Source organism: Chionomys nivalis, chromosome 11, assembly GCF_950005125.1.
Source record: "Chionomys nivalis chromosome 11, mChiNiv1.1, whole genome shotgun sequence".
NCBI classification, from domain to species: Eukaryota; Metazoa; Chordata; class Mammalia; order Rodentia; family Cricetidae; genus Chionomys; species Chionomys nivalis.
The window spans coordinates 51,898,852-51,912,407 of record NC_080096.1 but is presented as its reverse complement, the minus strand read 5'-3'; the positions used below and the strand labels follow the sequence as shown (position 1 = coordinate 51,912,407).

At 36.3% G+C, this 13,556-nt stretch overlaps 2 protein-coding genes and 1 pseudogene across 3 annotated transcripts in view; 2 read left to right on the top strand and 1 right to left on the bottom strand.

The window, feature by feature from the left end:
- The first annotated feature begins 220 nt into the window (after positions 1-220).
- On the top strand, positions 221-925 carry LOC130884357 (ATP synthase F(0) complex subunit B1, mitochondrial-like; annotated as a pseudogene).
- A 1,831-nt stretch (positions 926-2,756) lies between these two features.
- The window catches only part of Caap1 (caspase activity and apoptosis inhibitor 1), a 55,307-nt gene continuing 44,507 nt past the window's right edge, over positions 2,757-13,556 (bottom strand). The window contains exon 6 of one of the 2 annotated variants that reach the window (XM_057785156.1): positions 2,757-4,138. In XM_057785156.1, coding sequence (XP_057641139.1) covers positions 3,774-4,138 — 365 coding nt within the window. In that variant the 3' untranslated portion in view covers positions 2,757-3,773. The remainder of the gene's footprint in view (positions 4,139-13,556) is intronic. The other variant, XM_057785157.1, reaches the window with a different exon arrangement.
- Positions 9,960-11,138, top strand: LOC130884159 (ubiquitin-conjugating enzyme E2 variant 2). Its single transcript, XM_057785158.1, has one exon. It carries the CDS (start codon positions 9,980-9,982, stop codon positions 10,415-10,417), a length of 438 nt encoding a protein of 145 aa, XP_057641141.1. The 5' UTR covers positions 9,960-9,979; the 3' UTR covers positions 10,418-11,138.

The window sequence follows — 13,556 nt, the reverse complement described above, 5'->3', positions numbered from 1 at the left end:
CTGGAGAGGGGTTGAGCAGTTAGAGCAGACACTGCTCTTGAAAAGGATCCAAGCTGGGTTCTCCGCACTCACATAAAGCTCTTACAACTGCTTAGCAGGGATTCGTAGGCACTGCACTCACAAGCACACAAACATATAACTGAAAAAAATAAATCTTTTTCAACTCTACTTGTTAAGGTAAAAAGTGAAAAACTGAAAATGGGTTCCAATTCCACTAACCATGCTGTTCTGGGGGGCCCGGCATGCCACCACAGAGTCTGAAGAACATGGACAACCTGGGATAAGCAGTATTGCCTATCTACCACCTCTTCTTGAAGAAAAAGTACACACGGGGCTGATCTCTGAGGAATTCTTCCAGTTCCTTTATCCTAAAACTGCTGTAACAAGACCCTATATACTGGGAACTGGGCTATTCTTGTATTTTCTAACCAAAAAAAAAAAAAAAAAAAAAAAAATGCAAGTAACCCAGAGACCTTCCCTGCCATATCGATAGTAGGCTTCACAGTCTATGTGATTAAAAAGTATAGTGCCTCTATTGGAGAATAACTTAGTAAGGAAAAAAAAATTCAACTAGAAGTAAAGTGAGTGCCCACCAAGGGATTCAAGACACAGCAGGCATGGAAGAGGCACAACAAGCACTGATTCAGAAGCAGGGTTACCTCTGATGCTCAGAAGAACATCACCATGGCCGTGGAGGTTACTTACCAGGAATGGCTGTACATGGCTAAATAATACAGAAGGTAAAGAATCCCCTGGACTATACCATACTCCCGCACAGGCCACGATGGTGGACGGGGAGGAGCATGTGATACGGAGCGTCTCGAAACAGCGGGGAAAGGAGGCAACCGCCAACTGCACTGCACATCTAACGCTGCTGGTGCATGACTGTCTCTCTCAACTGAGACAGCCAGACACAGTTTACTAAATGGGACCCGCTCTGTGTGTCAAAACTCCTCCTGTATTGCTAGCTATTGAAATTACAGATTCATTTAGTGACTTAAATCCATTCTCCAGTAAGGTACTTCAGATCCTTCATCTGCGTCTGAAGCTGTTTGGTGATCGCTTTTGAATAAGCAATTTGCAGCAACTTGCTGACTGACTAAAATGACCACGTTATAGTATACACTTGTAACTAATTATACTATCTTGCAATAAATTGACAATTGGAAAAAATAGTGAAAAATAAAATTTTAAAGCACTGATCTTCAGTTTGTAAGACAAACAGGCATAGTTGAAGGAAAAAATAACTCGCTTCTTTTCCAACTTTTTATGAAGAAATAGAATTGAGAAATGTTAACATCTTTAAGTTGCTCAAATTGTAGATTTACAAATGTTTCTCCACCTTGAAGATGGAAATAGAAATGTATATTTTATTGTAATTTGTATTAGTGTTCAAACTATGAAGAACTCCCCTGTTCAGATAAGTGATCATGGCCTGGGATCCAATGCTTGACTCAAAACAAGCAGACTTACAATAATAAACAGCCTAGTACTTAAGAAATTGCTAGCATTCTACAAAAAGACCCTTTACTTAAAATAACTGCTCATTAATGCTGAGAACCTATCACCAGCACTCAAGACTTGGGTTAAAGCCAGACATGGTGGCACACACCATCAGCCCCGCACTGGAGGCAGTAGGAGGGAAAGATAGGGCCAGTCTGCACAACAAAAGAGATCATGTCCCCAGAATAGGGGACATAATCAGGCTCCCTCCCAAAAAACCACATGGGTCATTTTCCTAGTCATGTTAAAACTGTGTGACATTAAATGGAAAAAGTGGGTCTTTTTAACTTAATTATCAACTTTAACTCAAGAATTTTCCTCATTTTACAAAAGAGTTACATATATGAAGAGGCAGTTCTCACATCTTCACTTATTAGTCTACTTCATGCTCAAAAACCTCCTTAGAGACACTGAGTGACTGTCCCGGAGTTGGGGGTGTAGTGTCCATAGAATTTACATGGTCTTTATTCCATTACAACACATTTCTAACACAAAAGTTCCTATCTTTTTTTACAGCCAATCATTTTCAGAAAGTTTTCAGTTTTCAATGTGGAAACAAGTGTTTTTTTTTTTTTAAATAAAAAGTCAGGCATCCAATAATCATTAACATGTCTAGTTCATTCTTTCTCACACATATTCTACTTCAAATATCTTCTACAGTAATAAATACACCAAATAGAACTGGCACATAAGTTTTATGAGCAGTAACTAGAATCCAGCGATTTTTCTATTCTTGTCTATTTAATCAGAGAAATGCAAACTGCTGTTTTATAATTAGTAAGCAGTAATAGTTATTCTGTACTGCTTCATTATTTTAACATTTATGTTAGGATAAAAAAAACTTATTTCACCATAACCAAAGCTTGTTCATATTAAAGCACTGACAAGAGCACACAGTACTGAAACCATGCCTAGGTTTTCAGTAAGAGAAGTGCTTCGTGTGACAAAGATTTCTGTGCTTCATTAAAATTGGAGGGGAGAGAATAAAAGGATTACTTAAAGACGTGTTCAGAAGCAATAAATCCACACCAATGGTTTATAAACATGTCTTCTGTGCACCTAAAACCTCTCCAAATCAACACATAATTAAGTCAGGTGATTAAAGACAATCACTGCAAACTGTGTGAAGAGACTTCCTATATTACATCACTAGAGCATGGCTTATCAATAAAGTATACCAAAATATTTGTTGGCAAATATAAAAGAGTTCCAAATCTCTATTTTAGAAAAAAAGTCATTTATTTTAAGGGACCCTACCAAAATTTATTTTGGTATCAAACAAGTGTAACTAGTAATGAAGCAAAAGGTATCTATAATTGTGGTAAGATGCTAATTTGTTTATTAAAAGGTATACAAAATTAGCTTAATTACAATATCAACTTATCAAAGGTTCTTAAAGTCAATTTTGCTTTTGGAAAAGTATCAAGTCTTCATATCCAGAATAACAGCCTTTTATTATTGGGATTTATGGAACTATACATCAGATCTTCAAACAATGACATCAAATGAAACCCTGTATCATATTATATTGCCCTTTTCCTGAAAGCTTGGAATGTAAATAAAAATCTATTTTTTTTAATTGAAGGAAAAAATGTGAACAAAGTACCCCCCAAAACACCAAACATAGGTCAGAATGGCTTGTTGCTGGAATTCAACATGAACAAATTATTTTTACATTGCTAAAAAAATAGCCTTAAATTGAGTTTTTTTCTTTATTAAAAAAGCTTTTAAAGCAATTTCAGATCTTTGAGTCTTAAAACAAAACAATTCATTAGTTTTAGCTAGGAAACTCACATCCACAAAAGGCATCCTCAAACAGCACATATCTTCAAAGTATATATACACAAAACTAAAGTTCTTAAATTGTTAACAAATCTAGGAGCAATAATTTAATATTATATTGAAAAATACAGGTAGCCTTAAGAGACATGCTTGGTCAATCTTTCTTAAAGCTTTTGAGTTTGTTGCCCAAACATTTAAAAACAAAGGAAAAAAATATTCCAACTCCTTCCTGTTGGCTTTCAAGGTATCAATTTACAGACAGAACTAAAGGAAATATCCATGGTCTCCAATTATATCTGCCATGAATTTTAACACACATCTATAGTCTATAATATAAAAGTAAAAAATATATATAATTTTCAGCCTACGATGAGTTTACCTAATAAGTTTTACAGGAGAAATATCACATGAGACCCCAAATAAATGTCAGATATAAAATTATATGACATGGCTTCATTCAAACACACACAAAATTCAAGTCAGAAAAACTAGACTGGCTTTTTTAAATCACCAGCTTTCATGAGAGCCTTAATCGCTCTTGCCCTCATCTCAAGTTCTAGAAGTTCCAGTTGCTGCGCAGAAGGCTGAACATCTTCTGGTGGAGGAACAGTCAGGGTGGCCGCTTTGAGTTCCTTTGGGCTGGACTCTGCCAGTCCCAGAATCTCATTCACACTTTTTTCAATATCTTTCTCCAGGTCATCTATCTGAGCAGCGTCACTCTGGACTGTATTTTCTGGGGCTTCTGGAGCAGTGGCAGTGGCAGCAGCAGCGGCTTCTTCATTGCATGGGCCTTCTATATCGCTGTCATAAGCATCTGCATTTATACTGAGTACATCACTATCTTCCCCTTTGCCTGAAACAAACAAAAGAAGGGAGTGGGGGAGAACCATGTAACCCAAAGCTCTGGGTCAACATTTTCTTCTACTTATGATGAAGGGGTTGCCCTGACCTATCCCCACTCCTAAGGACCAAGTTCATCTGTAATTCTTATTGCACTCACTTCTTACTTGACTCTTCAACTTGAAAAACAAATTATATTTCATGTAAATCCTAGAGTAGTTTTCATTCCAATCTAGTGAAATACGGACCATTGGGAAACCTGGCCCATCATATGCAGTTAGTTCCCTTGATCGATTTTCCTAATTAAAGTGTCATAATGTCTTATACCACAATGAAGTTTATAGATTACAAAATGAGGACTCATGTTGAAAACCTTTTAAATAGAACATTATTGGGGAAATACAATTTTATCCTAGAGGATACACTTTGCTTTGTAGACTAGAAAAAAGAAAAAAAAATGTCATCAGGAAACTAGATATTCTGTACATCGCTTATCCCAAATCTTCTCCTACTTATTCAAGCACTTGGTTCTGAATCAATAAATTAATGAAATTGGTATATAAGCATTTTAATGTTATGAAACTCTGATATCAAGAATTTAATCTAAATGCAGATTATGATGCTCAAGTAACTGTCTTGGCCTTGGCACTGGATATTATCTAACTTTAGATATCATTTACAATGTTGAGTGATCACTTATTATCTGAATTTATTTATATTTTAAGTATCAAGCATGTTTTTATTTAAAAATTAATTCTCACACTTTTGGTTTAAGAATAAAACTTATTTATAAAATACTGAATGGCAAATGAAAACAACTGTTAACAGAATGAACAGGAAGGAGAAAATTCTACCTCATTTGTTTTGTAACATATACTCTACCAACCTTAATCTATAGCACTCTAATTACAAAACCACTGCCAACTCTAAAATTAAAGTAGAAAAACCAGTCAATCTAGCATTTTTTGTTGCCACACATAGAATGTGTACGATGGTTGCAATTTAATAGATTCTAAAGAACATTCTCCCAAAGAATATCTCCCAAAGAAGCAAGAATTTCCAAACAGAAAAAAAAAAAAATCACAGCAAAATGAATAATTCTTCTTCTACAAAACGTTTGATAGAAATATTCTAACTTGAGATAAACAGAAGACATGAGTCTGCGGAACATTGCACACTCAAATCATAATATGTTCTTTAACTCCATCAGCAGGAAGATGGCTTCCAAATGCCCATCTGGGGCTAAGAAGTACAAAGTTACACACACATTCACTTCACCTGAATAATTTTTAAAACCTGTTTATATAGGCTTATTTAAGGCCCAACCACAGCTAGAGTCATTCCCCTGAGCTTACATAGTAAAATGCTTTATAAAATCAGTACCACCAGAGATTCAGGATCAAAATGTTCAGAGATTCAGTCCCAAGCTCAAAGAAAATCTTTGAGTGTATTTCAAACATTTAAATGGAAAGAGATATACTGCTTTATACCTTTGCTTTTCTATCAACAATACATCTATTCTATCACTAAAGAAATTTGGTGTTCTCTGTTCACATTCAAAATTATCAAATCCAAGTAACTTGAGTTCTCTACAACACAGTATTGCTAAAGGCATTCACAGGTGCATCTGTCCATTGTAAGTATACCATAAGTACCAAAACTGTAGCATTACATACCTAAAATGATTTGACATGTGCGGTTTTTCACAAAACTGAAAGTAACTTGTAGAAGTCATTAATTGAAGTTATCAATACCATTAGCCTCTCTACTATTAATAAGTTTCATCATTTCATTAGAATCAGTCAGTAACTCATTTTTTAAAATCATCACCTGAAAACATATGAACACATTTCCAAAATAATTTGCTCTCTTCGTTTATCAGAAGGGACTTATAAGGATTTCTCTTGTCTCACAAAGGAGAAAAGGCAAAGCTTATACATTCTTTTCAAAGAAGTGATTACCTTAAATGCCTCATTCAAACTCATTAAAGTTGGGTTCTATGCTTCTGTACTCTCATTCTGCATATATGTAAACACAACAAGAGTTGTGTGCATGCTCATTTTCAGGGCAAAGTGAGTGCCAACTGAAATCATGCAAGAATTCCAAAAAGTACCAACTTCAAATTTACACATAAACTTACAAGAGTCTTAGAGTAACAATCTAAAAGGTAAATTATTTCTGTTCCTTTAAATAAAATTTCGTCACTAGAAAGAGCTTAAGCAGATAATGTAATATCTACTTTAATAAAGTTTTAGAATTATTTTTCAGAAATTTATGTTCAAACTTTTTTCATAATAGACATACTCATGTGAATTATAGTAAGAATCCCAAAACTCAGTTTGTAGGCAAATGACATACTTGGGACTTTACAAAAGCACTAGTACTTAAATCCACTTAATTACTCAAGCTTTATTAAAGATCTTTTAAAAAAAAAGACTTGATATATGCACAATATAAACAAAGGTTATTAAAATACAATAAGAAAAATAAAGTACAAATAAGCCTAAATTAAAATATCAAATATGCAATTAAAATAGTAAAAATAAAAATTCAAACTATTAACTAAAACTATAAAAGACTAATCAAAAATAGTGCAGGGGGAAAAAAAACAAGAAAAAAATGAGCCCCAAGTTGCTGATGTTACAGAGCTGTAGTAATTAACTTTATTCACAGGAAACAGAGTCTATGATATATTCCTTATATTAACTCTGCTCCTCCAGTAAGATGGGTGACACCTCTTATTACAGACCTTATAGAGCTCTTCAGAGAAAAGCAATGTAAATAAAGAGTGGGGTGAACTGATTATAGGAAAGGATTAAAGGACCTTAAGAGCTTGGCTAGGCTACAGTGCTAGGAGACAAAGTGGGGGAGTGGGAGACAGAGTAAAAAGTAATAAAGAATACAGGGATTTCCTGAGCATTTTTCTCTTACAGTTGATGCTGCAGCCAATTCTGTGCCAATGTACATCCTATTACACTGTCCTCCGCTCCGTATGCTCTCACCATCTCTCTTTTGTTCATGTCCTTGCTATCCTCTTTCTGTCCTACCTGTTTGGTTCATATCCCAAATGCTGAACATGAGCACTAAAGAGTTTTAAATAATAAACCAATTCATCTAGACTCAGTATCTAGACAAAAACATTAATCAACAATTACTAAAAGTAATCATTGACAGAGGTGAATACTCTGATTTAACAGAGTAATATTTGTTTACATTATTTGATGAGCGACAGATATGAGCACAGGATAAAAGCATAAAAGCTAAATATTTGACATTAAACATAACACCTTACACACTTTACTTAAACATTTTACTGCCAAGGAGAAGAAAATAACCACTATCCATTCAGTTTAACATATACTTGTGGGCCAAGGATTATAGGTTCAGTCTCCAACACTGAGAATGCTCTGAAGAACACACACCCACAAGAAACATCATGGGTATAAATAAAAAAAAAGACTTTTACTATGGAATAGGCAAAACTAAAATGCAATATGTGTATTTTACAATAATGTGCAACCAATTTCACTGCTTGAAAACTGCAAGGTTTCATAAAATTAAGTAAGAGGAAGACATTTCATGTCATAAACCTGACTTTTCGTAAGTGTTTTTGATAGGACAGTCAATAAAAGCAAATAAACACAAAAACACAATAAAAAGTTGAAAAAAAAGAGAGAGAGTGTGGGTAGCAAGCAAGGGGTCAGGCTTTCCACAAATTAAAAACCACAAAGGGCCAACAAATACATGAAAAATTTTTCAACATAATTTCTAATTAAGAAAATGTAAATTTAAAAGATACTGCTTTTAAGCCAGGCATGGTAGCACATGCCTTTAATTGAAACACTAAGGAGTTTGTGTCCAGCCTGGTCTACATACTGACACCCAAAAAAAAACAAAAAGATATTACTTTTTACTGACTAGAACTTTTAGCTTTTTGTGAGACAAGAGGGAACGTAGTACACTGGCAAAAATAGAAAAATTACAAAAGTTAAGGGAATAGGGCTGAAGAGATGGCTCAGCGGTTAAGAATGCTTGTTACTCTTGCAGAGGACCTGGGTTTAGTTCCCAGCACTGGCACAGTGATTCACACACACCCTTAACTCCAGTTCCAGGGGATCATATGCCATCTTCTGACCTCCATTGGCATCAGGAATACACACTTGTACACATAAAGAAATTAAGCAAAAGGTGGTGAAAAACACCTATCATAAACTCTGGGGACAGGGCTGAGAGACCTTGAGTTCAAGACCAACCTGGTCAAACACAGGAGAGCTCGTCTCAACAAAGAAAAGCAGGAAATTTTTGCAGCAGATAGAAACTATTATGGAAGCCCACAAGTGGTCAAAGTAGAGAGTATATATAACTCTAGGGCACCCATCTCTAAAGTGGGACATCTATAACACAGCCTACACTCAAGGCACCAGGAACATCAAGGAAGAGGAGATGGAAATATAGCAGGAGGACTGCTATAAACAGTATCTTCTGGGCATGACAGAGAAGTTATACCCATGATTTATCAACAATGACTGTCCTCACAAGACCACATCAGTTCACACCCCAGAATGAAACGGGGAAGGGCTCCATAAGGTCCTACACCTAGTTAAAGAACTACAGGCAATCACCTCCTAAGGGTCAGTTTTCTTTAGGCACAGGCCCCACAGGCTATCCATGCTCCTGTGGTTAGCTCTATGCCCCTGGGCATATAGCAATACTAATTGGTAGATTTTACACACATTCTCTCTGCTAGCAACATCTTAATACTTCACAATCTGTCGGAATAGTCTGTGCTCAGCTTTGCTGTCTATTTCACATATGGACATGTTGCCTAAAACATTGCTTTTGCTTAATTAAATATATATAAGCACAGGGAAAGGTAATAAAATATAAAGGTTCTTTTAATAAACTCATAGAACAAACAATCATTATCAGTATGCTAAAAAACCTGACACAGTATTTCATTAAACATGCAATCCATTCCCCAAACCTCAGAATATTTTGATTGAAGAAGTAGTAAAAATAATGGCCACTGTCAGTTCTTTTTACAGTCATTCTTTTCCTCAGGAGACATAAAGAGGTAGAGGGAACCCATTGTGGGGGGTTGGGAAATTATCACGTTAACAAAGATGGAAATTGCGAAAGTATCCCATGAATTTGGGGTTTTGTTTTGTTTTTGTTTTTGTTTTTGTTTTTTCCCAGAATAGTCAGAGAGAAGGCATGGGGAAAGACAGTTTAGGGGCATAAGAAGGCTCTATATTAAACTCTATAAACATCACCCAAATTACAAAATATCAAAAGAAATGTGACCGACAGAAAAGTGACTATTACAAGCACATTTTAAAGAGACCACCATTCATCAACATAGAAGACCGGAGAGTCTTATTCACATGGAATGAAAACAAAGCCAAAGACTAAAGGAAGCAAACAACAGATGGCCCATCTTGGTGAGGACAGAAAGAAATAACAAGCTCAGAAACAATGTGCTTTTCTGAGAAGGCACTGGAACAGCAGGTGAAATAAGCCAATACTAATACTGTTACTAGCTAGAGTACTTTGCTTTCGTCTTCTGTATAAAAAATAATGTACAGACTATGGGCCAGTGAGATGATTCAACCAGTAAAGGTGCTTTTCACCCAAACTGACCGGTGATCTGAGTTTAATCCCCAGTACTCACACGTAGAAGGAAAGAACAGATACCTACAAGCCGCCCTCTGACCTGCACAACGGCACATGCACACACGTTTATTCATCTATTTTCTTAATTATTCAAAAATATTGACTTAAGCCCAATGTCTATGAACTAGTACTGAAGATTTAAAAGAACCAAGACGGCGGCTGCGTCTGGTAGCAGGAGAAGATGGCGGTCTCCACAGGAGTTAAAGTTCCTCGGAATTTTCGCTTGTTGGAAGAACTTGAAGAAGGACAGAAAGGAGTAGGTGATGGCACGGTTAGCTGGGGCCTTGAAGATGACGAAGACATGACACTCACAAGGTGGACAGGCATGATCATTGGGCCGCCAAGGACAAACTATGAAAACAGAATATATAGTCTGAAGGTAGAATGTGGATCTAAATACCCAGAAGCTCCTCCATCCGTTAGATTTGTAACAAAAATTAATATGAATGGAATCAATAATTCCAGTGGAATGGTGGATGCACGAAGCATACCAGTATTAGCAAAATGGCAAAATTCCTATAGCATTAAAGTTGTCCTCCAAGAGCTAAGACGTCTAATGATGTCCAAAGAAAATATGAAGCTTCCACAACCACCGGAAGGACAAACATACAACAACTGAGTTTAGTGGATCTCAAACTTGTCTTAAATCAACAGCCTTCTACTCATGTTAATGTCTTGATTAAATATCACCATGCAAAATACCCACACATTAAGTAAAAGAATTCCAGCTGGTAAACATGACCTGGACAGCTGTAAGAATATATTTAATATATGTACACCTATTATGTTTTCAGGTAACAGGAGAAGTGCGGCACAATTCTTCTTCTCTTCTTAGAGCACTGTCATGTAGACATGAGCCTGAAGTCTTCAAAATTGAATTCAGGTTTTCAAGACAAAAGCACGGCAAAGGAGTGTCAGGTGGCAGTGGAAACCTTTGTCTTTCTGAACAATAAAGTCTCAAGAAGGAAGAGCAGAAATGGCATGCTTTATCCATGCTTAGACTACAGAACTGTTTAAAGTAGCAGGTATAATGAGTAGTCACAGTTGTGTTAACTCGAAGCGGTGCGGGTGTGGGTGCTGACTACTATAGCATCAAAATAGCTTCAGGATTGTTTTGATACCTGTATTTATAATAAAAAGATGTTTGGGGTATTGATGAATCTCTGTTAAAAGCTGTTCCCGTTTGTTCCATGTAACAGACATGATAAATATTTGTTTACAGTCTTTGTTTAATAAAACATGCTTAGAGGTTTTAAGTGAAGCAACGAAAAGGAAATAGGTGTATGGATATGTGATTTCAGATCAAAGTTAGTCTTGAAATGTAAATAAAATGCGGAATGTGTCCTCAAAAAAAAAAAATAAAAATAAAAATAAAAGAACCAAGACATAAATATCTCTGTCTAATGAAGCACTCTGTTCAAGTAGGATAATCAGATGTGAATAAAAAGTACTACAAAGTAGACAGCTACGTAAGAGTAAAAACCATGTCCAACTAGCACGTGGCTATCCCTAAATATTTGTCAAGTTGTAAACAATTAACTAGCAGTATTTAATAGCAATGGTGATAGGAATCAGATGCTAATCAGTTCTGTATCAACAACAGTAGACTGGGGCGCCTCCCAAGATCTGGAGCTCTTTGATTTTGCCTAAAGTTTGTTACTCACGTAAATGAACTTAAGTCTTATATGTAGACATCTGGATCACAGTGTTGAAGCCCAGTCACAACTGACAGATTTTCACTTATACTCTGAGCAGTGCAGTGCCAGTTAACAAATGAAGATAACTTCTTTGAAACTACAGTCCAGCAAGCCTGACACCAACCCCTGGGAAAGCCAAGGTATATTAGGTCTATGAGCTCTGGAAAGGGGGAGGGGGTAAACTAACTAGTTTAGACAGGCCAGATAGAATTGGCATATGGAAGACCCATGTGATGAACTAGACAGCAAACACCAATAGCACAGACAAGAATGCTTGGAGTGTTGAAAGCCAGCCAGGCTTTCTTCCTGTCAGTCTTGTGACTACTTAAGACCACCACCTATGGGATTTAGAAAAGTTCAGAGTCCTGAAGCACTCACTCTATAGAGTCAGGAGTAAAGGAGGGCCATACTGAGAATAGAAAAATCATCAATGAATCAAATGCAGTTAGGAGTCAGGAGGAGCAGTAAGCATTGACTTGGTTGTCAGCAACAGCTCAAAAGAAGGGGAGAGAATGGTTTGGTGGAGGATAACTATCAAAGGACAACAGAACCTGAGTACAAACAGAGGGCAAATCCTGACAGTGCAAAGCTCATCAGTCTCAACAGAAGTCAAGAACAGGTGACCATGAAGGAAAACAGTTTACATCTGTTTCCCTTTTTAAGTTCTTTCCAGGCCAGCGACATTTATCTCTTTAGCCCTAGTGCCTAACACTAAACAACAACATGTTAGATGAAGGGATCAGTTCCAGAATTTTTAAATATACAAATCAAAGACACTTAAAACTCATTTTAAAACTTACATTATTTATTGTTTGAGACTATGATATAATCACATCATTGTCCCTTTCCTCCCTCCCAGCTCTCCCACACAGCTCTCCCTGCTCACCTACAATTCAATAACTTTTTCACTGATGGTTGTCACATGCATAAATGTATATGTACTCACTATTTATATGTATATACACATATACTTCTACATAAATGCATCCTGCTTGGTCTGTATGATGTTACTTGTATGTATGTTTTCAGGGCAGACCATTTGGTATTGGGTTATCAATTAATGTGCTATTTTGATAATCCAAAGGTCTGAGAAGAACTAAGGAATATAAGTCACATGCAGAAACAGTCACAGAATTGGGAGACAGCTCCACTGGTAAAGTGTCATGTAAGTGTGAGCACCTAAGCTCTATCCCTATAACCATGCTTGAAAAAAAAAAAAAAGAAAGAAAAGAAATAAAAAGAAAAGAACCCTAGTTATGGTAGCACATACAACTATAATCCCAGCACTGGGGAGGCAGAGAAAGGTGGATCCCTGGGGGCTTTCTGGCTAGTCAATCAAACCAAACTGGCAAGCTCCATGCTAAATGAGAGCTCTTGTCTTATAAAAAAAAAAAAGTGACACCTGAAAAACAACCTGGGGGTTGACCTCTGACCCCTCTGACCCCATATACCCACACATGCACACACCTATACGCACCAAACAATATCTAAGACAGATGCAATGGTATAAACCCATGGTCCTACCTCGTCATTAGGCTGAGATGGGAAGTGTTTAATGACTAAAAGTACTGACTATACCAAACAGGATCCAAATCCCTGCTGGAAACTTGTGCTGTGCAACCTCTGAAATACCTGCCTTAAGAATCCTAGGAAACATATCACAAAATCAAACGCTTAAAATGGACAGAACTTAAAGACATAAGGAAGTAAATATTTTTCAATATACTCAATCAACCCTTCTGTAATTTCATTCTTCATGAAACAAGTCAGGCATGGTGGCTCATGCTTACATATCATCCCAATATTCACAGGCTGAGGTAAGAGAACCATATTCAAGGCCAGCCTGAGCTATAAACTATATATAACCTTATCTCCAATTAAAAGGATAAGGCAATGTGTTCAAAATCCTTGACAATTTTTTAATGTAGAAAATTCTTACACTTCAACAGATACAAAAACTAATTAACTATAAAAATGTAATTTTCATTATTTCATTCAACTATTACCCGTAGAAAAAGCTGATTAAAAAGTGAAAAGGGGAGCTGGAAAGAGGCGCTTACC